Source organism: Hyperolius riggenbachi, chromosome 4 (assembly GCF_040937935.1).
Source record: "Hyperolius riggenbachi isolate aHypRig1 chromosome 4, aHypRig1.pri, whole genome shotgun sequence".
Lineage (NCBI taxonomy): Eukaryota > Metazoa > Chordata > Amphibia > Anura > Hyperoliidae > Hyperolius > Hyperolius riggenbachi.
Window position 1 is genome coordinate 160,313,723 of NC_090649.1, and position 26,389 is coordinate 160,340,111.

Here is a 26,389-nt window from a genome sequence, read left to right on the forward strand (position 1 = left end):
TATATATATCAATAAAGTTATTGACAAATAAATGGGAGGAGCATGAAATGTGAACTTTGCTCTGGTTTTTAAGGGAAAATAACCTATGGTGGGGAAGTGGGTAAAACTAATTTTTCCAATGGGGCTTTAAAATCTAGTTACTCAAAACTACAAGGTCTTTTCAAAGTTTTTTTTACCATGTCCCTAACATACATGGGAAATTTGGTGGCGATAGCATGTACAGGGGATTTAGTATTACTGTGCTGTTAACTTCTTGCTGTTGCCTTCAGTGTAAAATGTTGGAATGGAACGTGTTACTCGAAACAGAGTAATTTCCGAGATTTGCATTTTTACGTGGAATTTAGGAATTCTGATGCAAAAATTGAAACTGTTCTGATTTCGCTAGATCATCCCTACTCTGTCAGTATCTCTCTCTCTCTTTGTTTCTCTCAGTCTTGCTCTCTGGCACCTCTGTCTTTCCACCCCCTCTGTTTCTTTGTCCGTGCTACCCCTCCGAGCCTCCCTCAACCACCTTACACTTGCCTCTCTCTATCTGACACTTCTTTCTCCACAATCACTTTTTCTGACAAGCATATGCTCTAACTTAGGACATTCCCCCTTCGACCTCTCGTCAAGTTGTACTCCTTAATAAAGAACCTAAACATGCATTGCCTGTATGTATACTGAAACAAAGAAAAAACAAATAATTGCTCCAAAATTTCAATAATCACACCTACCAGGTGCTAGCACTGGTAAAAAACATATCAAAACAAAATGGACCCCAAACCAGTATAGCTGCACTCAAAAAGAGAATTTGTATTGCACTAATACGCTACCAATAGTGATTAAATAGAGCAAAAAACAACAACACAATTAAGGGTAAAATTCCATGTGCCTTAAATTGAGCAATAAAGAAACACCATACATCACAGTCACACTTGCCCCCAACATGAATCAAATAGTCCCTTCATAGGAATAAGGTGCTAAGCTAGTGATCACTAGATTCAAAAAAATGTTACTGGCCAGAAAAAAAAACACAATAGTGCACTATTCAGTCAAGAGACTCAAAAGTCCATGTACACATGACCTTTTGCAAAAAAATGATCCATAGCTTGTACACTGCATACTTCCCCACCTCTTGTTTCCCCCATTCCTTTAGATTGTAAGCTTGCAAGGGCAGGGCTCTTTCACCCTTTTGTGTCTTAGAATTTGTTACTCATTTCATAGCTTGCACTCTGTTCTACCTTTTCCATCATGTTACATCTGTCATTGTAATCACCAGTTCTGTATTTTGTATCAGTGTCCATATTTGATGTATATAATTGTCTATATTATTATGTACCCCTTGTTTGTTTTCTTACATTGTACAGCACCATGGAATATGTTGGCGCTTTATAAATCAATAATAATAATAGTAATGATAATAATAATAATAATAATAATCTGTCTCTGCCCTCAACCTCTGTTTTCCCTCTCTCCTCTTTTTCTATGCAGCGTATTTGATTCTTTCTTGCTGTTGCTTCACATTTTGCCTCTTGAATTCTGTCTGCTGCTTCTCTAAAGACATCACAAACTTGTAGATACATTTTTTTCACATTCTTTCTGCCCCAAAATTGACATACTTTTGCTAGTCTTATTTTAAAAAATGTGAAACTGAAATTTGCCTTCTTAAAATAGAAAATATTTGTGATTACTCAGGCTGGAGTGAGCATATGAGGTGTCCCACAATGCATCACTGCTGAATATGTAAATCATCCCTTTGTTGTCCCTGAAAGCCAAAACACCCCTCGAACCGCTGGAATGCAATGATGTGTCAGCTTGTTAATGGTACAGAGCCATGCTAATCCAGCACGCATGCAAACTGTTTTAGACTGGTTGATACTTATCAGTGCATGGTATGGATTAATGTGGCTCTATGGGGTAGAACTTTAAACGCCCAGAGTTACAGATTACCCAGCAAGCTCGTGGTGAAGCAGAACACCTGGGAGTATGTAAGGGGCTAAAAAGGACCAAAAAGCAATCTATGCAAAACAGATTTTGGGGAATTTTGGTCCTTTTTAACCCCTTACACATTCCTAGGAGTTCTGGTTCAGCTTGCTGGGCAATCTGTAACTCTGAATGTTTCAAGTTCTACCACATAGAGCCACATTTATCCATGCCATGCACTGAGGTCTGAAACAGTCTGTATGCATGTTGGATTAGCATGGCTCTGTACAAGTCACTCTTATTTAAAATGTAGCTCTTCTTTCACTGGGGAAAAAAACATTGCCAAATATTACAGTGCTTACATACTTTTCCTTTGCGCTGAATCCAAATGAGGTGTGTCTGCACATGAACTGAGCAGTAGTTTGGCATGATAAACTGCCTGCACTTGTGAGCTGTGGGCACACTGACCTGCATGAATTAAACACTGACTGAACAGACAAAGAAGGATGAAAAAAAGAAAGTTTGGACTGTAAATGTTCACAAACAATGGACTGTCATTACGGAAGCAAGGAAGCCTAATTCACTATGTCTGAAAAATATAACCAGCTGCTGGCTAAGCTGGAGGGGCAATAACATTAAACTACAGCATAGTTTAAGGGCCAAAGAAACATGATGTATTTTTTATGAAAGTGGAGATACACTTTAAACAATGCAATGCAAAATGTGCTATTATAGAGGAGACCATGAAGCCTGCACACACATTTACATTACTGTACTGTATATACTGTATAATGGCATATATTATTTTAGGCTCTGTTCACACTACAACAAGACCCAGCAGGAACAGTACCATAACTGTACTGTACAGACACACTTTACCACTTTAGATTTGCATTGTGGGGCATTCCCAGTGGATGCATGCTATTTATCTTATGGATGGCAACAGAGATGGATTAAGGTGTAATGGAGCCCCAGGTAAGGTAGATGTGGGACTCCCTTGTGGTCTTTTTGGTAAGCTGAAGTGGAGAGAGGTCTAAGAAGGGGACAGGTGGGCCTCTTGCTGCCCACTGGGCCCCAAGCACTTGCCTTAGTTGCCTGGTGGATGATCCTGTTTTGGATAACAATGTAGTCTGCTGCCTGGAAAAGTTGTAGCTGTCAGAATTATCCATTGGAGAAACAAACTGGACATGCCTAAAATGGATTAGTGAGACCTGGCCCATAGAAAATCATTAAAGACTTAGTTTCACTACCTGTTCTGCCTAAAATGCAAATGAGTGAAACCGGGCCTTAAAAAATATAGCATATATGGAGATCTGTGAATATTATTTGGGCATTTAGAGGTAACACTTACCATGATTTATTTCAAGTCCTTTCTTCAAGCTGGTACAGGAAGTAGTATGTATGCTAAACAAAAATGAAAAATAAAATGCGTTTAACTTATTAAATCGGTATAGTCCTGAAGGGTAGAGCTTACAATGTAATTGATTTCAAACAAACAAAAAAGTTCAGTATTGTGTGTGACACAAGCATCCAATCCAAGCATCTAAATAGGGGGCAAGGAGCGGGGGTAGAAGACTCACATCAGACACAGATCATCAAACAAATGATACTGGCATAACATCCAGAGGCACCAATCCTATATAATAAAACCCCTGTGTCTCTGCATCCTGTCCCTGTGTGTGTCTCCCTGCTTCCAGACTTAAAAAGTTTGCTGTCTGAGAACCTCATTGCATTGTGGGAAATAACAGCTTTTTCCAACTGCCAAGCAAGCAATATCTCCCTGTGTGTATATACTGCGGACAGTGGTGGGAGACTAGCAGAACGCATCGGAATGCGTGTTGCCAGGGTTTAGCAGCCGTGGCCTAGCGCCCGTTTTTTTTTTACTAGTACAAGAATAAAATGAGCTAAAAGACATTTAAAAATTGAGGTAGTGGTGGACTTACCTCACCAATAAGTGGTCAACAATTCTCGTTATTTATATACTCCACAATGCAATGTGGAGCAGAGCAACTTCTTATACCTGAGTGGGGTCAGGTATAATCTCCCCACCTGCCTATACAGTGGTTGCCTGTGTGGTAACCCTTGTTTGTATTACTACTCACTACATACGTTCATTTGCCACAAATAACATACTACGCTATTGTGGGCTCACGGTTTCCCTTTTTGTCTCCTTAAACAAAAGATACTTCTCTCCCAGTCTCTCTATGGCAGCCTTTCTCAACCTTTTTACCTTGGAGGAACCCTGTAAATAACTTTTGGATCTCAAGGAACCCCTGCATACAATTTTTTTGGTCTCGAGGAACCCCTATATTTATTTTTCAGGAGGCATGATCTTTAAATAGGTTAGGCTCCTAATTTCACTATCTCCTATTACACTGCCACTCATTAAACTGTCTCCTGACCCCCCAATTTGGTGCTTCTTGTTACAGTACCACCTATTATAGTGTGCTCTATTATACTTCCCTCACAATGGGGTAAAATGCCAAGGAACCCATGCAGAGTCCTCAAGGAACCCTAGGGTTCCAGGGAACCCTGGTTGAGAAAGCCTGCTCTATGGCATGAAATTAATGGCACTGGGGCTGGCATTTGCATTGCAGTTAGACTAGCTGAACTAGCTGAACCTTTCCATTCTATTCATCTGATAAACGACAACCTGGCACCATGTCGCATTTACCGCTTGACAAGCATTAGATGGGGAACTGTCTGACACATACTGGATAGTAAATATGCAAAGGGGATCTCTCAGTGGTCTGGCTGTCAGACTCAGAAGTCAGAACACTAATTACCCAGCATGCGCAGCCAGCTCACCAGCACATAACTAATGATGAGTGATCTGTCTGTTGTTCATGTAGGAGAAAGTGTATAACATTCTTTCTCAGAACAGATGAGGTGTACCCTCAGAACATGCAGGGCCGGCGCTACCATTAAGGCAAAGGAGGCAGCTGCCCCAGGGCCCCAGAGCTTGTAGGGGCCCCCAGTGGCCCTACAAGAGGAAAACATTTTTTTTCAAATCGGCCTTATAGTTCCTGAGAAAATCGATTTTAAAGTTTCAAAGGAAAAAAAATACACATTTAAAAACCAGCCGACTTTAATGGTTAATAGCAAATCCACCTTAAATTCTAGAAACCCTAAATTTGCAGGATATGTTAAAGAGATCATTGGGAATAAGAGGAAAAAACTATTTTTCAAAAAGACCTTATAGTTTTTGAGAAAATCTATTTTAAAGTTTCGAAGGAAAACAGTATACTTTTAAATGTGGTAAATGTCACTTTTAGTACCTAACGGTAGTGTAATTTTACATGTATCAAAAGAAAGAGCAATACATTTCCTGACAGGGTTTCCAGGGGGTCCATACGCAGCCGCAGCGCTTTGGCCAGGGATCGCTATACAGCCGCAATATGGCTGTATGAAGATCCCTGGCATTTTTTTCCTATTTTCCCAATTTTTTTTTTATGTTTAGAGTGTGGGAATTTTTTTTTTTTAAATTATGTGGGGTCCCCCATCCTGAAACTTTTTAACCCCTTGTCCCCCATGCAGGCTGGGGTAGCCAGAATGTGGAGCTCCGACCGATTGGGGCTTCAAACCCTGACTATACCAGCTGCAAAAAAGGTCCCTTAATACCAATTTTTGCTCCGGGGTATCTGTTGGGGGGGGGGGCCCAGGTTTATTATGCCCTGGGGCCCCATTGTTGCTTAAACCGGCCCTGAGAACATGCATGCTGAAAAGATTGCTGTTGTATTGGAAGAAGTCACAGATACATCTGCTGTATGTCCTGGAGGCCAAGGGATCCAATGAATGCATTATATAGTGGATAAGTCATTAAGCATGACAGAAGACAAATGCAGCCATGTTGAAAGCATCCACTTGTAATTTCTATACTGTGTGATGGCCACATATGGGGCTTGATTCACTAAACATAGCGCCTTGTAACAGCATGAGTTAGCTGCTGTTACGTGTGCTAGTGAATTGGCATGCCTTAAATCAGTGTGCCTGCATGCTACGTGCACTGTTGGCAGCGTAGTGTGCGTAAATGGGGAGCGGGCGCTCTGCGCACACTATGCAGCTGAATTGCAGCATAGTGAACGCTATTAACTTAATGTCGGCTCCACTCGCCATGAGCATTACCGGGTCCAGTCACATTAAAGGACCTGATCCCTGCACTCTGATTAGCACAATAGGCGGTCTATCACTTGACAGACAGCCTGTTGGGCCAATCACAGTGCGGGGACCAGGTCCTTTAATGTGACTGGACTCGCTGGTGCTCAGGGGTGGGAGGAGTGAAGCCGACGTTACGTTATTAGCATCCGCTTTTCTGGCATTCAGCTACATAGTGTGCGCAGAGTGCCCGCTCCCCGATTACGCATGTTACGTTGCCACTAACGTGCGTAGCATGCAGGGACACTTATTTAAGACACGCGGATTCAATAGCGTGTGTAACAGCAGATAACTTGCGCTGTTACAAGGCGCTATGTTTAGTGAATCAAGCCCAAGGTCCTTAATTCAATTTACTTTTTGTCCTAAGATTTCTCCTAGGTGATATTTTAACACCTTGTCAATGAAATGCCTTTTAAGCCACCAGCAAGCAAGGAAATATTCTAATAATAATATTGATAGTACCTTACAAGTACTTTTGGTAGAGATGGCCCGAACGGTTCACCGGCAAACAGTTCCCGGCAAACATCAGCTGTTTACGTTCGTGGCGGGTAGCGAACAGATAGGGCGGTTCAATCCGCCCCTATACCTCGCCATTGGGCTAAAACTTTGACCCCCTACATACAGTCAGCAGACACATGGCAGCCAATCAGGCTGCATTCACCCACGAACCCCCGCCCTCCGTATAAAAATGCAGCAGCGCCGGCCATGTTCCCAGTCTGATGCTGCTGCTGTAGTGAGTGGAAGGGAGAGACATTGCTGCAGAGACAGGGACAGTTAGCTAGGCGCTTCTGTTTATTGCTGATTGCTGAAAGCACCCCAAATCAAAAGCCCTTTTGAGGGCTCATATTGTTCTATTTAGTTTTTGTGTGTGTGTGAGACACTGGTCATACTGCATACAGGTCGGCCACAGTCATTGCTGGGCTGTCTAGTTCTACTATACGCTTCTATCTACTGTATATTGCAAGCAAGCCAACATACTGTCTATCATAAACTGTGCTTAGCTTGCTACTGTATCTGTTATTGATATCTGTCTGTGTGGGTTACACACTGCACACAAGCCACAGTCAGTTGCTGGGCCTTAGAGTTCTATACTCTTCTAACTATTGCAAGCAAGCCAGCACACTGTCTATCATAAGCTGTGCTTAGCTTGCAACTGTATCTGTTATTGATATCTGTGTGGGTTACACTTACACTGCATACAGGCCACGGTCAGTTGCTGGGCTTTGTAGTTCTTCTATACGCTTCTAACTATCGCAAGCAAGCCAGCACACTGTTTATCATAAGCTGTGCTTAGCTTGCTATCGTATCTGTAATTGATATCTGTCTCTGTGGGTTGCACACTGCATACAGGCCAGGCCACAGTCACTGCTGGGCCTTGCAGTTCTACCATCCTTTTCTATCTATTACAAGCCAGCACACTGTGTATCATAAGCAAAAATAATATTTTTTCTGGTGTGTGTACATGTCTATTTTTTCTGGCTGCACTGTGGCTGCAACAACAAAACAAAAGGCATGTACATGTGTCAATTACCCTTCGTGATCGTTACCTTGCCACGGTGAAGGGGGTTGCGTACACAATAAAGCAATGACCTATATGAGTGTGTTGGGGGCACAGCCAAGATAATAAGGTCATTGCTTCATTGTGGACAGACCAAATTCGATCAGCTGGACAGTCAATGTTGTTCTGTCATTTAGCTACCTGAGCCCGACCATATGGGCTGGAAAACCGCCATCACCTGCACTCTCTCCAATGTGCGCACCAGCACGGCCATCACTACACACACAGCTGTTTGCGGTGCGTTAAACAGTGAGTTTGGTCTGTCAGTGTGAAGCAGTACACTAATTACACTACCTGATCCATGTATAGACACGCAAGATGTTTTAAAGCACTTTATGTCTCCAATTTAGCAATGCAATGTGATTTCTGCCCTTTAGAGTTTGTAACCCTACTCTGCGTCAAATACGTAATTTTCCGAGGGACTTTTGGCATGCATCCCACTCCGCTATGCCCCCCTCCAGGTGGTAGACCCCTTGAAACAACTTTTCCATCACTTTTGTGTCCAGAAATAGTCCCTGTATGTTTTAAAATTCACCTGCCCATTGAAGTCTACGACGGTTCGCCTAGTTCGTGCAAACTCGAACTTTTGCGGAAGTTCGCGTTCGCAGTTAGCAAACCCAAAATCTGAAGTGCAAGCCATCTCTATTTTTTTTTATATTTTTTCAATTGCATTGCACTGAAAAGTTATTTTAAACAGAAGATGAAAAATTATCTCCAAGGAGAAAACTTATAATAAGGGTCTTTGGGCTCAATCGAATTCACTTTTTCTCGTAGGAGATAATTTTTCAACTTCTGTTCAAAATAAATTTTGCCCTCTTGCAATTGAATTTTTTTTTTTATCTATGGTATTATTTCTCACAATATATGGGGAACATCTTGTGACTTTTTACAGCACTTCTGCAGATCAGCAGTAGATATAAAGTATCTTCAGGATCAGGACAGAGGAAAAAGTAGAATGTATTCATAATACGTTTTAATCATACATACATAAAACTGAAGATTCAGATTAAATGGAATATATTAAATCAGAACTGTACTGAATATAATGTAATGAATAAAATTACTTATTTTTTCAATATTATGTTCAAAATGATTTCATTAGTTTTTGCCCATTGTACCATTTTACATTACATTTAGATTACCGGGTATATATATATATATATATATATATATATATATATATATATATATATATATATATATATATATATATATATATATATATATATATACAAGCTACAGCAACATAATGGCTCAAGTCAGAGCCATCATGCTGACATTATGCTACTGTAGCCCTAGCTTGTACAGCCTGCAAACTGCAGGTTGCCATATGTGTTTTAATGATTTATTAAAGTTACCTTTTCGTCTTTATCATTAGGCAGTTAGGTGCTTTTAGGGCCTTGTCATTTGGGACCTTGTGTGATCATCTAAATGTCTCATCGTCTGTAAGGCTTACGTTTGTTTTTGCATTTTATCTATTTTCCTAGTCTGATTTGAAAGGGTTAATGAGTTTGTCCTCGGCCTGTGGTGGCCACATTGCCACAACAGTGTGCAGGGCATCCTGTGTACCAGACGCTTGGTTTAGGTGTGAAGGAGCTGCAACTTAAATCCGTGTTCTGCACATCAAGAACATAAGCAGCTACATACCGCTGTATTGAAATGAACAGGGAGACAGTGCGAATCCTTGCACTTGATATTTCCCTATGTCTTTCCAGGCATTGTACTGCTTAGTGAGCAGGCAACTCATGTAATTTATCAAGTGAATAGGTGGCAGCCATGCAATGCAATCCACTGCCCAGGGATGTTGTTTTATTAAACATTGTGCTTGTACATATGTGATAAAAAATATATATTTTCTTTTTACAAAAATAGAAATAAAAAAAATTACATGCCCTCTCCCAATAACTCCTTCTACCCCATTCAGGTTGGTAATGTCTGGGGCTGCATAGCCAGCAGTGAGCATGGGGTTCCAACCTGTAAGCAAGCCCTCCACCATGGGGTTTTAAACATTTGGTGCACCATGGAAAAGAGGTAAGACCACAGCATCCTCCCTTTCCATAGACAATGTAACCCCCCCATGTCAAGGGTGTCCTTGGGAGGTGGTGGTAATAGTATGGCCGATATTGATGGGTAATTGATAAGGGGGTCCCTAGTATCCACTCCAACCCAGGAAAATAGGTAAAAGGGATCATTTATAACCTCTTTCCTATTTACTATACAGTGTTCAAAAGCAACAACACCCATATTGTGAAAAATAAAAATTCACTCCCCTGCTAGTACATCTGAGCAGGAGACAGACAGCAAAGGAGGAGGTGGGTAATATTTGCTAACAATGCAATGCATGTCGATGTCCTGAAAAAGGTTGTTTTTATTTTTTCCACAAAGCATAGCTGCACTTTCACCCTTTAGCAGCCAATTTATTTAGAGGCTTGCAAGAGATCCAAGTCAATTTATTTTAACACATTTTTTTATTTCTTATGTGTTACATTTCCCTGCTTCTAATTAGTACTGATGTAATGTGCATATATGTCCACTTGTCACTAGGGGACAGTGTGACACACCAATACAAGAATTCTGCTTTCAGTTTCTATATTTTCTGCTAGTAGAGAGAGGGAGAGAGACAAAAGCATTCCAAGAATTTAAAGCACAAGTTCTGCCGTCTAAAGTCAAAAGCAGTGCACGTATCTCCAACGAGATAACTCTATTGAAGATGCTAATGAGTTAAAGTGGACCTGAACTCTTGCACAGGACAGAAGGAAAACATAGAGAATTGTGCCCTGTGTGTATTCAGAGAGTTTAGCCTGTCTAATTCCCCCTCATTTGTCTCTAATTATTATTATTATTATTATTATTTATTGTATTTATAAAGCGCCAACATATTACGCAGCGCTGGACATTAATTTAGGTTACAGACAATATTTAGGGGTGACAAACAGCAATATGACAATACAGGAATACAAGAAAGACCAGATCACACAGCACAGTATGAGTACCAGGTAATGCTTAGTCAGTCACTGGATGGGAGCATGGAGATTAGGCAAGTTAGGTTCACTCAAATGCATAGCATGGGTGCACAGTAATAGAGGTGCATGATCAGGTAGGACACAAAAGGAGGAGGACCCTGCCCAAAGGCTTACAATCTAGAGGGAGAGGTAGGGACACGAGAGGTAGGGGACCAGAGTTCAGCTGTGGGTTTAGAGCAATTGTGAGGGGTGGTAGGCCAGAGTGAAAAGGTGACTTTTAAGGGCCTTCTTGAAGGTGTTGAAGGAGGTGGCTTCCCTAATGGGTGGAGGTAGGGAGTTCCATAGTGTTGGAGCGGCTCTTGAGAAGTCTTGGAGGCGTGCATGGGACTGGGTGATGCGGGGGATGGTCAGGCGAAGTTCATTGGAGGAGCGGAGTGAGCGGCTTGGTGTGTATCTCTGAGTAAGATCAGAAATGTAGGTTGGGCAGGTTTTGTGGACGGATTTGTAGGTCAGACACAATATCTTGAATCTGATTCTGGACTGGATAGGAAGCCAGTGGAGGGATTCATGGAGGGGAGCCGCCCTGGTGGAGCGATGGGAGGAGTGGATAATTCTGGCTGCAGCATTCATGATGGACTGCAGTGGGGCTATTCGGGTCTTAGGGAGACCAGACAGAAGGGCATTGCAGTAGTCAAGGCGGGAAATTATGAGGGCATGGATGAGGAGTTTGGTGGTGGCAGGGGTCAGGAAAGGGCGAATCTTACAGATGTTACGAAGGTGGAAGTTGCACGACTTTGTGAGGTTTTGGATGTGGGGAGTGAAGGAGAGTGCAGAGTCCAGGGTGACACCCAGACGGCGGACTTGAGAGGTAGGGTGAATGGTAGTGTGGTTAACAGTGACCTGCACATCTGGGAGGTCCAGGGATGACCGAGGTGGGAAGGTCATAAATTCCGTTTTGTCTAGATTTAATTTCAGGAACCTAGCGGACATCCAGGAGGAGATGGCAGATAGGCAGGAGGAGACCTTGTCCATGGTAGTGGTGGATATGTCAGGGGTGTGGAGGTAGATTTGGGTGTCATCTGCATACAGATGATAGTTAAAACCCATGGAGGAGATAACCTTGCCAATGGAGGATGTGTATAGGGAGAACAGTAGGGGACCAAGGACCGAGCCTTGGGGGACTCCCACTGAGAGGTGGTTGGGGGTGAACGAGGACTCATTGAAGGAGGTCGTGAAGGAGCGGTTGCAGAGGTAGGATGAAAGCCAGGTCAGGGCGAGATCGTGAATGCCCATGGATTGGAGGGACTGGAGGAGTAGGGGATGATCTACTGTATCAAAAGCTGATGAAAGGTCAAGGAGGAGGAGAATGGAGTATTTACCTTCAGCTTTAGCTAAGGCAAGGTCATTGACCACTGTGGTGAGAGCCGTTTCGGTTGAGTGGGCAGGCCGAAATCCAGATTGCAGTGGGTCTAGTAGTGAGTTGGCATTGAGGTACTGGGTCAGGCATTTGTGAACCAGACGCTCAAGGAGTTTTGAGGCGAAGGGGAGGAGGGAGATCGGGCGGTAGTTGGAGGGTAGCGAGGGGTCGAGGGAGGATTTCTTGAGCAGGGGCAGTACTGTGGCCTGCTTGAAGTCTGAGGGGAAGGTGCCTGTGGATAGGGAGAGGTTAAACAGGGTAGTGAGGACTGGGGCCAGATCCGAGAAGTGAGGCTGAAGTAGATCAGAAGGGATAGGGTCAAGGGGGGAGGTAGTGGTATGGGAAGTCTGCAGTAGGTGGTTGACCTCCTCAGTGGTAGTAGGAGTGAAGAAGGTGAGGGGAGGATAGGGTGGAGGAGGAGTTGGTTGTGAGCGGGTGGGAGGTGAAGATTGAAGATTGGTTATTTCCTGACGGATGGAGACTATTTTGTTGGTGAAGTGGGTGGCTAAATCTGTGGCAGAGAGGGAGGAAACAGAAGGTGGAGGGGGTGGGTTTAAGCAGGGAGTTGAAGGTGCCAAAAAGACGCCGGGGATTGGAAGCTTGTGCTCCGATGAGCTTGGTAAAGTATTCCTGCTTCGCATGAGCAAGAGCAGTGTGGAACTGCAGCAGGTTAGTCTTGTACTGTAAGAAATCCTGGTTTAGTCGAGTTTTCCTCCATTCTCGTTCAGTGGCACGTGTTTCCCTCTGGAGGTTAATCACAAATTGTAATTTGATTTCTTCCTGTGTCACATGGCTGCCAATGGCAGAGATGGCAGATAAGGCCATTTGAAAGCACAGGTTGTTAACAATATGTCTGCTTTCATGAATCAGGAAGTAGAAGCAGTGCAGATTTATTGTAGGATTTGTATCAGCTGTAACAAAGAAATGTTTATCGTATGAAGGTGCTTATGCTGCTATGTATCTTTTAGAGCAGAGAGGACTTTCTGAGTTCAGGTCCACTTTAAAGAGAACCCGGGGCGGGGTTCTGGGAATGAAATCCCCATACAGAGGCTGGGTCTGTCTATAGAGCCCAACCTCTGTTGCTATATAGATCGCTCCTAAGCCCCTCCCCCCCTGCGCTCTGCAATACCCCGCACTGTGTGGCTGTGTTTACCTCTCCTCTGTCAGTCTCGGCTGCTCCCCCTCCTCCTGCATCACTCTGGTCCCGCCCACGTCCCTTCCCTCCAATCAGCTGCGAGGGAAGGGATGTGGGCGGGGACAAGAGCGATGTAGGAGGCGGGGAGCGGCGAGACTGACAGAGAAGAGGTAAACACAGCGCGCTCTGACAAGCTGCATGTCAGCAACGCGACTGCGTTTTATGGGGAGATTACAGAGCGCAGGGGGGGGGGGGGGTTTAGCGGCGATCTATATAGCAACAGAGGCTGGGCTCTATAGACAGACCCAGCCTCTGTATCGGGATTTTATTCTCAGAAACCCACCTCGGGTTCTCTTTAAATGAAGAATGGAAGGGGTTGCACAGTAAAGTAAGGCACAACATGGGAGCCTTAGGTTTTCAAATTCCCCCTTGTCAATGTGAGGCAATCAGCTGTTGGTAAAGATGATTGACCCAAGCCCATGGCTGGGCAGATTTACAGAATGAATGTTGCAGCAGCAAATTATGGCAAGGAATTTGTTGGTATTTTTTTATGTAGTACATCACACAATTGGTGTGACTAGCATACTGAGCAGCTAAGTGGGGTCTGTTCTAGACAAGACTAATGGTAATGCTTGCCTGGACTGTGGGAGTCAGTGGTACAAGTGTTACCTTATGTTTGTTGAAAGTCTGAAGTAAAATATATATCTTAACTAAAGCCTGGTACATACTTTCAACTTTGATTGGCCAATGACTTGCCAATTTTACTACCTCCATGTAGAATGAGAGTTTACCTATACAATCTGTTCATAGTATTCAGCATCTGTTGGCCCTCAAACTACATGGAGGTGCTGCTGCTAGCACCATTCAAAGCCAATCGGCGTGGAGTGGTCCTGGGGCTGCCGCCGCGTTCACGCCAATTGGCATGGAGCGGAGGCAAGTAGTTAATAATGAGACATGTTGTTGGCATACATTTTTCATGTGCTATTGAGATGCCCTGGGTGCTAAAAATGTTTCTAGGCCGTCTTTAAGTTCCTTGGTTTAAAAATACTGTTGAGGTATTTTTCTATGCTATAATTCAATGTAGCAGATAATCCATGTATGTAAAGATTACAAAAAAATATCCTCTGAAATCATGAGCCAGCAATGATTGAAAAGTGAAGGTCAATCAGCAAGCATTGTAAGTCTAGCTGCCTGCAGTTCATATTACATTCAGAACAATGGTAATATACTGTATGTCTTTGCAAACTGAAGAAATTACAGACTTACTTCTGCCCTCTTGTGTAGGTAATAAGTAGTTCTTCATCATCTGCTCAAAAGAGCTGTGATTAAGAAAAAATAAAAGCTCAGATAGAGCAACAACAGTAAACACAGTGTAATGGCCCATGCTCACGGGCTACTTTTGTATCTTGTCGCTAGCACACGGGAGCGTGTGGGCGACAGGTCGTCGCCAGGTCCCTCCGCATACACACCGCGGAAGAGGGATTGGCGATGCAACGGAAGCTGTCGCCGACGTTCCTCCCCCCGGACGGAATCTAGTGCACTGTCTATTAGGTCGCTGTGGTTAGTCCGCATACACACGCGGACTAGCGACAGTTGCGGCGAAGTTGCGGCCGCCAATCGCCTGGCGACAGCAGCGACGAACGACGGTTCGGGGTGCGCGCCTCATACTCACAGGCGACCTGTCGCCGCAACATGCGCGCGCCACGTGGTTGCGGCGACAATTGTAGCCCATGAGTATGGGCCATTAGAGTTAATGCTCATTTGAAAATACTTCTTGAGCAGGAAACCTTTATGCATGGTATAAGTGATGTGTTAGCTGTTGTTCTTAGATGTACTATTCTCTGTTTTTGTCTCAGCCTAGCATCCTCAAAACTGTCTTTAGAAAACAAAACAGCCCAATGGGGAAGTATTTTTAAACCAAAAATACTGATGTGTTTCTCATTATGCTGGAAACGTGCCAACTTCCTCTTTATCTAGCATGATGCCACAGATGAATTTAATTGTTAACATAGAATTCTACATCTATGCAAGACAACAGGGGATGGGAAATACATTTAGAGCATGATGGGAAACCACATCCTGTTTAATAAAAAAGCACAATAAATTAAATGCAGATGACCATCTCGAGGGCCCAAGTAAAATCACTTTTCAAAATCATAATGCCAAATAAATTGTCTTTCTAACGGATTATGCTCCTTCCTGGTGCTTAAAGGGACACTTAAGCCAGAAACAAAAAAAAGTTTTACTCACCTGGGGCTTCTACCAGCCCCCTGCAGCAGTCCTGTGCCCTCGCAGCCACTCACTGCTCCTCTGGTCCCCTGCTGCCAGCTAGTTTCGTTTTTGCCGACCGGCCCGACAGGACTGGCCACGCGTAGCTTTCTCCGCATTCCCGACTGTAATTAGCGCTATTGCGGACCACATCGCGTACAAAGATACGCGTTGCCGCATTACCTACGCATAGGTATGCGGCAACGCGTAATTTTGTACGGGTTGCGGCCTGCAATAGCGCTAATTACAGTCGGTAATGCGGAGAAAGCTATCTTGCAGTTGATGGAGTTTTTTGGGATGCACATCCAGGGCACGAAGCTCCCGTTCCATCACATCCCAAAGATGCTCTATTGGGTTGAGATCTGGTGACTGTGGGGGCCATTTTAGTACAGTGAACTCATTGTCATGTTCAAGAAACCAATTTGAAATGATTTGAGCTGTGTGACATGGTGCATTATCCTGCTGGAAGTAGCCAACAATGCTTAATTTGCATATATTCAGTAGTGATGCACTGGGAGACATGTCAAGCTCACTCCAACCTGAATTATCGCAAATTATTTCTGTTTTAAGAAAGCAAACTTTTGTTTTCCTTAGTATTGTAGTAAGGGGGCTTTAGGACCATTGTAGCCCCTCACACACTCCGAAGAGTTCTGGTTCACCATGAGTTTGCTGGTTAGTCTGTACCTCTCGGTGTTACAAGCCCTACTGCATAGAGCCAAATTAATCCATGCCATGCACTGATGAGGATCAAACAATCCGAAACAGTCTGTATGCATGTTGGATTATTATGGCTCTGTACAAATTAACAAGCTGACACATCATTGCATTCCAGCGGTTCTGAAGGTGTATTTAGCTTCTAAGGGCAACAATGGTTAATTTGCATATATTCAGCAGTGATGCCCTGGGAGACATCTCAAGCTCACTTCAACCTGAATTATCGCAAATTCTTTCTGTTTTAAGAAAGCAAACTTTTGTTTTACTTAGTATTTTAGTAAGGGGGTTTTTAGGACCAATGTAGCCCCTCACACACTCCAATGAGTTCTGGTTCACCATGAGCTTGCTGGTTAGTCTGTACCTGCTGGAAGTAGCCATCAGAGGATGGGTATATGGTGGTCATGAAGGGATGGACATGGTCAGAAACGATGCTCAGGTAGCACCGTGGCATTTAACCTCCTTGCCGGTCTAATTCTCCCCGGCAAGGAGGCAGCGCAGCACTTTTTTTTTATTTTTATTTTTTTCAAATCATGTAGCGAGCCGAGGGCTCGCTACATGATAGCCGCTGAGCGGCGGCATCCTTCGGCGATCAGAGTAAGCAGGAAATCCCGTTCAGAACGGGATTTCCTGCAGGGCTTCCCTGGTCGCCATGACGACGGGGCGGGATGACGTCATGGACGTCGGGACGTCACAGGGAATCCCGATCCGCCCCTCAGCGCTGCCTGGCACTAGTAGCGGCGGATCGGCGACGAGCGACGGCGATCAAATGTTACAAGCAGCTAGCAAAGTGCTAGCTGCTTGTGACAAAAAAAAATTATGCAAATCGGCCCAGCGGGGCCTGAGAAATCCTCCTGTGCAGGTTACCGGCAAGGAGGTTAAACGATGCTCAATTGGCACTAAGGGCCAAAAGTGTGCCAAGAAAAAATCCCCCACACCATTTCACCACCACCACCAGCCTGCACAGTGATAACAAGGCATGATGGATCCATGTTCTCATTATGTTCTCATTATATCCATGTTCTGTTTACGCCAAATTCTGACTCTATCGAGATTCATCAGACCAGGCAACATTTTTCCAGTCTTCAACTGTCTAATTTTGGTGAGCTTCTGCAAATTGTAGCCTCTTTTTCCTATTTGTAGTGGAGATGACTGGTACCCAGTGGGGTCTGTCTGCTATTATGCCTCAAAGTTGTGCTTGTTGTGGCTTCACAAATGCTTTGCTGCATACCGGTTGTAACGAGTGGTTATTTCAGTCAACGTTGCTCTTCTATCAGCTTGAATCAGTTGGCCCATTCTCCTCTGACCTTTACCATCGACAAGGCATTTTCGCCCACAGGACTGCCACATACTGAATGTTTTTCCCTTTTCACACCATTCTTTGTAAACCCTAAAAATAGTTGTGTGTGAAAATGCCAGTAACTGAGCAGATTGTAAAATACTCAGACCAGCCCATCTGGCACCAACATCCATGCCACGTTCAAAATTGCTTAAATCACTTTTCTTTCCCATTCTGACATTCAGTTTGGAGTTCAGGAGATTGTCTTGACCAGGACCACACCCCTAAATGCATTGAAGCAACTGCCATGTGATTGGCTGATTAGATAATTGCATTAATGAGAAATTGACCAGGTGTTCCTAATAATCCTTTAGGTGAGTGTATATGGGTGTGTGTGTATACATACTTCTCCCAGAGTAAAATGCACTATAATACAACATGTTTCCATGTAGACAGAAGAGTGTCAGCACAATGTCCTATGAATCAGGTTCCTTTATTATGGACGTATCCAAACGAGCTCACACATCATATAGCTGACATGTTTCGAACCAACAGGTTCTTACTCATAGCATGAGTCCTTTGGATTGGCCTGTCCTGGTCCTGCACTGTCCTGGGGTGGTGTGAGCGGTTTTCTCCAGTGGTTTCTATGTGTAATTGGAAGGAAGAAGCCATTTCATCAGAGTGATACCATATACCCAGACTGATACTACGCACCCTAGGTTCTCAACATGTTTTACATGTACCCTGGGAGTACTTCAAGTGGGTTTGGGAATACTTAGGCTTAATAAACTTTATTAAGCTTAGCTTTAGAAACTGATAAATCATTATACAGACAGAACTATATATAGTACTATTGTAGATAACTTAAAGCAAAAAGGAATTCTTGGAAATTATGTATACTGAGTTTGGGTGTACTTTTACAGGCGAATCGCACACTAGCCTTGCGGTGTGCGGATTCTGATGGCTCTGCTGTGCAGATTTTTTCTGCACAGCACACCGCACAGATTTTTGGGCTAGTGGAAACAGGCTCATTGACCATTATTGGCTATGCGAATCTGCATGCAGAAAACGCGAGCAGATTCGCTCTAGTGGAAATGGGCTCTTAAAAATGGGGTACACAGGGGGGCAGAGCCAGCACTTGATGCAAGAAGACGTGTTCTAACTGAGCTCCTCCACACCCGGATAATCTGAGGCTAATATTTGTAGAACCAGCGGCAACCTGCACACGGTGACCCGGATCCAGGAAGCTGCCCTGTTACCCACGCGAGCGGCTGCTCGCAAGATGCTATCAGGTTTGCAGCTTTCAATGGATACGGATTTTTCAAACACGGGACACAGGCATGGATGATGCAGGGGGACAGTGGAGGAAATAGGGGGACCCAGAACACGAGAGGACCGCCAAGGCTGCTGGACATAGTGGGACCCAGAGAGAGGACCTTTCCACCAAGACTGCTGTACCCGGTATGTAATTTAAAGCTCTGCCTGACACAAATACTGACACCCAGTTCTATCATAAGCACAGTCCAATCTCTTCTCCCTCCCCTGGATGACTTCCCAGTACTATGTTGTTTTTACCATTTTGAGGATGGAGGAGCAATGTTTTGAAGAGGGGTAGTCTTATACGGCGAGTATATCACAAACTCTATATTTTAACTGGAAGAGTTGGGGGTCGTCTTATACGCCCAGTCGTCTTATACGCCAGAATATACGGTAAGTGTTTCACAGCAGCGCACCCGGCGCTGCTGTTGTGACGAGGCAGGAAAGAGCGGTTCCCCTGGTAACGGCGATACACATCGCCACTACAGGAAGCCTCGCTCTTTCCTGCCTCGTCACAGCAGCAGCGCCGGGCGCGCTGCTGTGAAACACTTATACGCATGGAGAGGGGAACCCGGATTAGAGGAAGCAGCAGCTGGCTGAGCAGGTAATAGCAGCGGGGGGAGCGGGGAGGGGGGTGCTATACTGGACACTACCTACCTATACTGGGCACTATACTAGCCATACTGGGGCACTACCTACCAATACTGGGCACTTTACTAGCTATACTGGACCCTATACTAGCTATACTGGACACTACCTACCTAGACACGGCCTATCCTGTTATCGACTCTCAGATCTCACTGCTGAGGACTGTAGTGAAGCGGCGCAGGGGCAAATGTGCGAGATCTGAGAGGCAGAGGAGGAGGTAAATAGGATACAAGGGTGAAAGAGGCGTGTTTTATGGGCACAGCGCAATCTATTCTTCCATACCGCTCTGATAAACAGGTAGACAAGGAGAGCTGACCAATCCACTTAGGGAGAGGGAGAGTTGACCAATCCAACCAGTCAGTGGCCTATATAATGTTATATACGGGGTACCACATACAGTACAGCACCAGTATCTGTTCATACATAACACCAGTATACGATTTCTTTTTATTTTTATTTGGTGTGCTTTGGAAAAGGGGTAGTCTTACACGGTGAGTATATCCCAAACGCTCTATTTTGAATGGAAAAGTTGGGGGGTCGTCTTATACGCCCAGTCGCCGGAATATACTGTACTTCTTATTTGTATGTGTTTACACTTATTTTAACCACTTCTCAACCACAGGGTTTTTCACCTAAAAACCACAGCAATTTTCACATTTAAGGGAGGCAAGGGTTAATGGGCTTAATGGGGGTATAATTTATTTAAAAAAAACCCTCACTGATGCTGATCAGTCACTAATGCTGTGTTAGTTATCTAAGATCCTCTCACGAGTGATCTCAGTAACTGTAACAGCATAGTGACTGATACAATGTTTACACACATTCTGCATGAATGAGCACTGTCATTGGCTTTGTGAACACATGTTCACATCAGCCAATCACGGACCAGCGGGTGCCCGACGCGTATGCACGTCCGCGTGCACGCGAACGCGATCGTGCACAGCAGGAAAATAAACAGGAGTTGCCTATCTACGCCCCTGTGACTCAGGTGAATTTTAAAGGGGCGTAGATAAGCGTGGCAGAGGTTGTTAAGTGGTTGAACATTAAAATTTTTCCCGATAGTGATCCTTTAAAGGCATTTTATTAATAAGGTGGGAAAATATTACCTAGAAGAAAACTTAGGAGAAAAAGTGAATTGAATAAGGTCCATTGTGTGTTGTTTTTGTCATTATTATTTATATAGGGCCAACATCTCCCATACTGTTGTAAAAACAGACAATAATGAGGACCATAGATACGTACAGTTAGTAGCTTACAGTATGAACATTCAGCAGCATAAATACTTCATCTTGCAATCAGAGATTTAGCCAAGGGTGGAACATCACGCTTACATCACTTGTAAACCAAGACTTGAAAAGAGGAATCAGTAAAAGAGAAGTGAACGTTCTGAGCAGCTTGTGAAACTGAATGTCAATGTGGCATAATGATGGTGTTATTTATTTACCAGCAGGTACTATGAAAGACACAATGGGTTGGAAGCTACTTCTCTCCTGCTGCACACTCCAGCAGGACAGGTGAGAGTACTGCCAAAAAATCTGCGGCAGTTGTCGCTAATTTGAATTGCATTGCGATGGATGTAGCAATAGCAATGCAAGGCCATTGCAAACTCTGCAGTGTGTTAGCGCATAATCCATGCCAACTGCGTGCAAGTTTATGGCAAAGCAGAAGGTGTAAATGTCTCAAATCACGGTTTGCGGAGCGAAGGTGCAGAGCGATAGAGCTTCAGTGATGTATTTGCTGTCTAGCAGCAAGTGCAAAAACGGGACATTTTAAAATGTCCATTTTGCATTAAGTGGTTAAAGGGAACCCGAGGTGAGAGGGATATGGAGGCTGTCATATTTATTTCCTTGTAAACAATGCCAGTTGTCTGGCTGTCCTGTTGGTCTTCTGGCAAAAGTAGTGTCTTAGACAAAACCTTGGAACAAGCATATGGCTAATCCAGTAAAACCTGAGTCATCTGAGTCGGAGTACCAGACCTGCTGCATGCTTGTTCAGGGTCTATAGCTAAAAGTATTAGAGATACAGGATCTAGAGGACAGCCAGGCAACTGGTATTGGTTAAAAGGAAATAAATATTGCAGCCTCCATATCCCTCTCACCTCGGGTTTTCTTTAAAGTTGATTTTTTGCTTTATTATGTATGGTATATGAGTGTGAGAAAACGCGGAAAAGCCGCCGCATGTGCTGCTGAGGAGGCGGCTGATTCCGCGTCCAATGCGGTGGTTTGCACGCGGAAGCGTGCGTTTGGTAACAGAGCAGAACGCGGAAAAGCCGCCGCATGTAAGAACAGTAAGGCAGCTGGTTCCGCGTCCAGCGTAGCGGTTTGCACTCGGCAGCGTGTCTGGTGTGGCTGAGTCTGTTAGTGCACACAGGCTTAGGAATACACACGCGTGCGCTGAGAGGCAGAACTCTTATACTGGGCAGGGAGAGTCAGCTGATCACGCCGATCAGCTGACTCCAGAGCAGGATACTCTGTCCTCTGTCCTCTGATTCGGTACCTCGCATATCTGATACTCCGTTGCCAAACCCTGCTTGCCCTGGATACCGAATCAGTCTCCTGTCTTTGTACTTTATCTGCCCGTGTGTTGCCGACCAGGCGTGCCCGACCTCGAGAGCTATCTCTCCTCTTAAGAGATAGTCTCCAGATCAGATAGTGACATCCACCTTCAGGTGTCACTCACATTCAGGTCCTTCCTACCTCCAGCCTGACTCCACCCCTTGGAGAGTCTCAGGCTGCTGGAAGGTTCCTGTGTCCTCAAGAGCAGTATTCCTTTACTGCCTGTTATCACCTGCTCGGCAGGTGCATTACTCACAGTACTACTGTTACACCAAACACATACCCATAGGTGTCCAGAGGTTAGCAATATATCTGTATTATCGTGATTCTGCAGATCATCAATAATCAGGTATATATCTGCATTCTTGGTGATACTGCAGATCACCAATAATCAGATTCTCTCTGCGTGCGGACACCGATCGTTACAATGAGCAATATTTTGCTTTTGTCAAATATCTTTTGCTGCCAGCCTGCCATCAATACAATTATGTTACAAAAAAAGTCTTGAGAATAAGTTGAAAAAAGATGAGGAGAGTCAATAAATGAAGCGTCAAACAGAGGATCAAAAGGAGATGCTGGCACTCCAGTGATATGTGCAGTAAATGACAGGGGGCAGTGTTTGTTCACCTGGTATTCCAGCAGTACACGCCAGCATTCTCTGGCTATAACAAGCAGTCTATAGGTACAAACAGTAGATAGAAGCTGGCTCTGCTGATCACTGTGAAGCCTTCAGTGCCCGGCATCCACCACCATCTGACACCTTTGTCACGTACTGGTTAAGTGTAACTTTTTACTTGGACACAGACAACATGATGTATGCAGTGTTTTTTATGTGTTTGAATTAAAACAGTTATCAGCAGAGCCAGCTTCCATCTTCTATTTGTATCTATAAGTTAAAGTGGACCTTAACTCTTGCACAGGACAGAAGGAAAACACTTAGGGCCTATTCACACTTGCAAAACGCGAGCGCTTTTGCAAGCGTTTTGCTCTGGTGATTTTTGGCGATTAACGTAAAAAATTTGCCATTCACACTTGCCGATTTTTTCACGATTACGATTAGCGCTTCTATAGCACTAAACACGATCACCTGGAAATTGCCTGAAAATGGTGCAGGATACAAATTTGCATTTGGCGATTTGCGTTACTCGCCAGCGATTAATGCAAATCGCCCAAGTGAGAACGGGCCCATAGGGTATCATTGCGCTAGCGCTTGAGCGTTTTGCTGAAATCGCCCGTAAAACGCTCAGATGTGAACGGGGCCTTAGAGAAATGCACCCTGTCTGTACTTAGAAAGTTTAGCCTGTTTAATTCCCTCTCATCTCTGTCTAATCATAAGTTGTAATTTGATCTCTCCTTTGTGTCACATGACTGACAAGGCAGCTATGGTAGATAAGCTTATTTGAAAACACAGGATGTTAACAATATGTCTGCTTCCATGAAAGCAGGAAGTAGAAACAGTGCAGATTTATTGCAAGATTTGCATCAGCTATAACAAAGAAAAATGTTTTCAAAAAAAAGGTTATTATGCTGTTGCTCTGAGTTCTGAGTTCAGGTATGCTTTAATGAATGAGATAAGACAGATAAGGGGAAATAACTGATGAAAAAAGTTTGTGCATCCACCCAATGGTGTAGTAAGTTAAAGTGAACCTCCGGACTAAAAATCGACTCAGCAGCACTGAAAAGGCCTGGTGTTTCTTTAACAGTATCACAGCATCAGAACTTTGTTTCTCTTATCCAACCCTCATTTTTAGCTGCACAGAAGAAAACTGCCCGGGCTTTTTTCCCCTAATGCTGTGCAAAGCATGATGGGATTTCTGATGTTGTTGCTCTCGTTCTGCTGTTTTGGTGCAAATTTTATTTTTTTACATTTTGAATTTGACATTTGAAGCCTAGCGTGTGCAGCTGGGAGGGGTTATCAGGACACAGGACAGTTGGAACTGTGTCTGCTGCTCCTTGTCACCTCCTTTCAACCAAAAAGATGGCTGCCCCCATGACAAAGATGGCAGCCCCCATGAATCACAAACATTTGCCTGTTCTTTTAAAACAGGGTGGGTAAAAAATTATATTACCTATCTATTCTAATTAACATAATTAATGTAACTTAATGACAGTATGTTTGTTTAGGCTGAAGTTCCCCTTTAAGCCGCAGCCAATACATCCTTACTGTTTTCATCATCAGGTTTATTGTAGACTTTTAATGTTGTGATTAAAGGTAATGGTAACTGGCTCCTTTTATGTCGTCCTGTTTTGCTGAATATTAATTTTGGAAGGTGCCCATTGACATTACAGTCTCCCAATTGATTGACTGTAAGACTGATTGGATTGGGTACCATTAATCACTCCGTCCATCCAAATTTCAGACTGATTCTTTAATGCTGGGATTACACGGTTCATTTTTTAGCTGATTAGATGGTTCGATAGATGATTTCCAATATGTCCGATCTCCCTTTCGATTCTTTGGCTGCTCGTTTTCTGATAGAAGTGAATAGAAAAAGATAAGAAAAACGAGTGCAAGAATTGACTGCAGAATCGAGCGGCAAAAACAAGAGCAGAAACTCACAGCGGAAACGAACCGTGTATTCCCAGCATAAGTCTGAACAGATTGCTTATCACTTTCCCCTGGGTCTAGACAATCATTGCCAAGCAATCGCAACAATCGGATCAGATAGTCAATTTCTCAGGAAATTGGATTGTTAATAAGCACTTTAAGACATTCAGCGCTGCATAATATGTTGGCACTTTATAAATACAATAAATCAATAAATAAACAATGGATTATTGAAAAAATGCTCCAAAATAAGAAAAGATGTTTATAAAGACAGAGTGACACACCAACAAATAAAACAGAAACAAAATACTAATATAACTGTATACATTTCAAATAGTATTCTTAATCATGAATAAATATACATGTGATGCAATCAGCAAGTGTCCACACAAAAAAACCGAAGACAATAAAAGTAAATGATAATAAGGCTTAAGCTACATGGGTCAAATCCAGTTCAGTATAAAAGAGATCATGAATGGTTTACAATAAAACGACACAAAGTGGCACATAAACACATTTTAGTCACTATTTTCTGCTGTATGTCTTTAAATTGTAAAAGTTAATGTAGACCAAAAAGATTGCACTTGCCTGTAGTGATGCCTGTGGGTTACTGTGGAAATGCTGAAAACACACATAGTATTTAGAGTTGTTTTTTTTCCGCCTCAGTTTACCACACCCAGGAAATGCCAAAAAGAGACATTAAGAAAGCAGAACTCCTGTCTTATTTATGTTTGGGAAAGTATAGAAAGGGACACAGCATTGTTCTTGCACCATCAGCAAACAGCTGAGCTATTCACACCTCTAAGCTTTCTGTGGAATGAGGTGCTTATCCTGTGACTATGCAATGCATTTTCAGTATGTATTGATATCATATTTCTACAGCGTTGTAAAGAGAACATACAAAAAATTCCATCTCTAACTGTCCCCTCCAGCACTCCGGTAACAACAAACCCATCAATATGATTTTGATGTGTGGGAGGAAAGAAAACACCTGGAAGAAACACGTCCACATGGAAACAGGTAGCTTTACAAGTGCTATCAGTGCATTTTAGCAGCTTGGTGGTGCCAGGTGTATCCGATAGCTGTTTCTTGCCTGTAGTCTGCCCCCTGCACCTTGGCTGGCTCTTGCTTATACTTAAAGGGGAACTGTCACGAAAATCGTAAACTTTAAAACACATACAAATCAGAAATATATTTCTTCCTGAGTAAAATGAGCCATAAATTACTTCTCTCCTATGTTGCTGGCATTTACTGTACAGTAAGTAGTAGAAATCTGACATTACCAACAGGCTTTGGGCTAGTCCATCTAGTCTCCATAGGGGATTCTCAGCATGACCTTTATTCTTTATAGAGACACAACCTGAAAAATATGTATACAAAGATGCTGACCAGTCATCCTGCTCACCATAATCTTTTTTGGCAGTTGGATGGAGCAACTGCCATTCACCAAGTGCATTTTGAAAATCAAGAAATCCCTGTTAAACCCCCATGAGGAGACGGGCTAGTCCAAAACCTGTCCGTACTGTCAGATTTCTACTACTTACTGTAAGTGACAGCAACATAGGAGAAAAGTAATTTATGGCTCATTTTACTCTGGAAGAAACATACTTATTAATTGTATAAGTTTACATATACTTGAAATGTTAAGATTTTCGCGACGGAGGTCCTTCTGCTGATTATTAGTCCCCCAATGCCAAGATTTGATGCCAGAGGTTGAGACTGCGGAAGGTGAGTATCAATTAGAGTTGAACATTATTTTAGAAGGGCTAGTAGTGAAGAGAAAGGTCGGCTTTCATTTTTATGGTTAGGAGGTTAGGCTTAGGCATCAGGATGGAGTCAACATTGGGGGAGATTGTAGGTTATAGGTCTGTAAGGGATTTCTGTAAGGGGTGGAGGCTAGTAAAGTTAAGGGGATTGGATAGAAATAGTT

At 43.5% G+C, this 26,389-nt stretch overlaps 1 protein-coding gene across 4 annotated transcripts in view; it reads right to left on the minus strand.

Annotated features, from left to right (window-relative positions):
* The window catches only part of LOC137571576 (cysteinyl leukotriene receptor 1-like), a 35,338-nt gene extending 20,882 nt beyond the window's left edge, over window positions 1-14,456 (minus strand). For 2 of the 4 annotated variants that reach the window (XM_068280876.1, XM_068280879.1), the window contains exons 1-2: window positions 14,400-14,456; window positions 3,257-3,309 (exon numbers count right to left, since the gene is read on the minus strand). In XM_068280876.1, coding sequence (XP_068136977.1) covers window positions 3,257-3,259 — 3 coding nt within the window. In that variant the 5' untranslated portion in view covers window positions 3,260-3,309; window positions 14,400-14,456. Of the gene's footprint in view, window positions 1-3,256; window positions 3,310-3,485; window positions 3,574-14,399 lie in introns of those variants that run through there. The other 2 variants (XM_068280877.1, XM_068280880.1) reach the window with 1 other exon arrangement.
* Window positions 14,457-26,389: the final 11,933 nt, after the last annotated feature.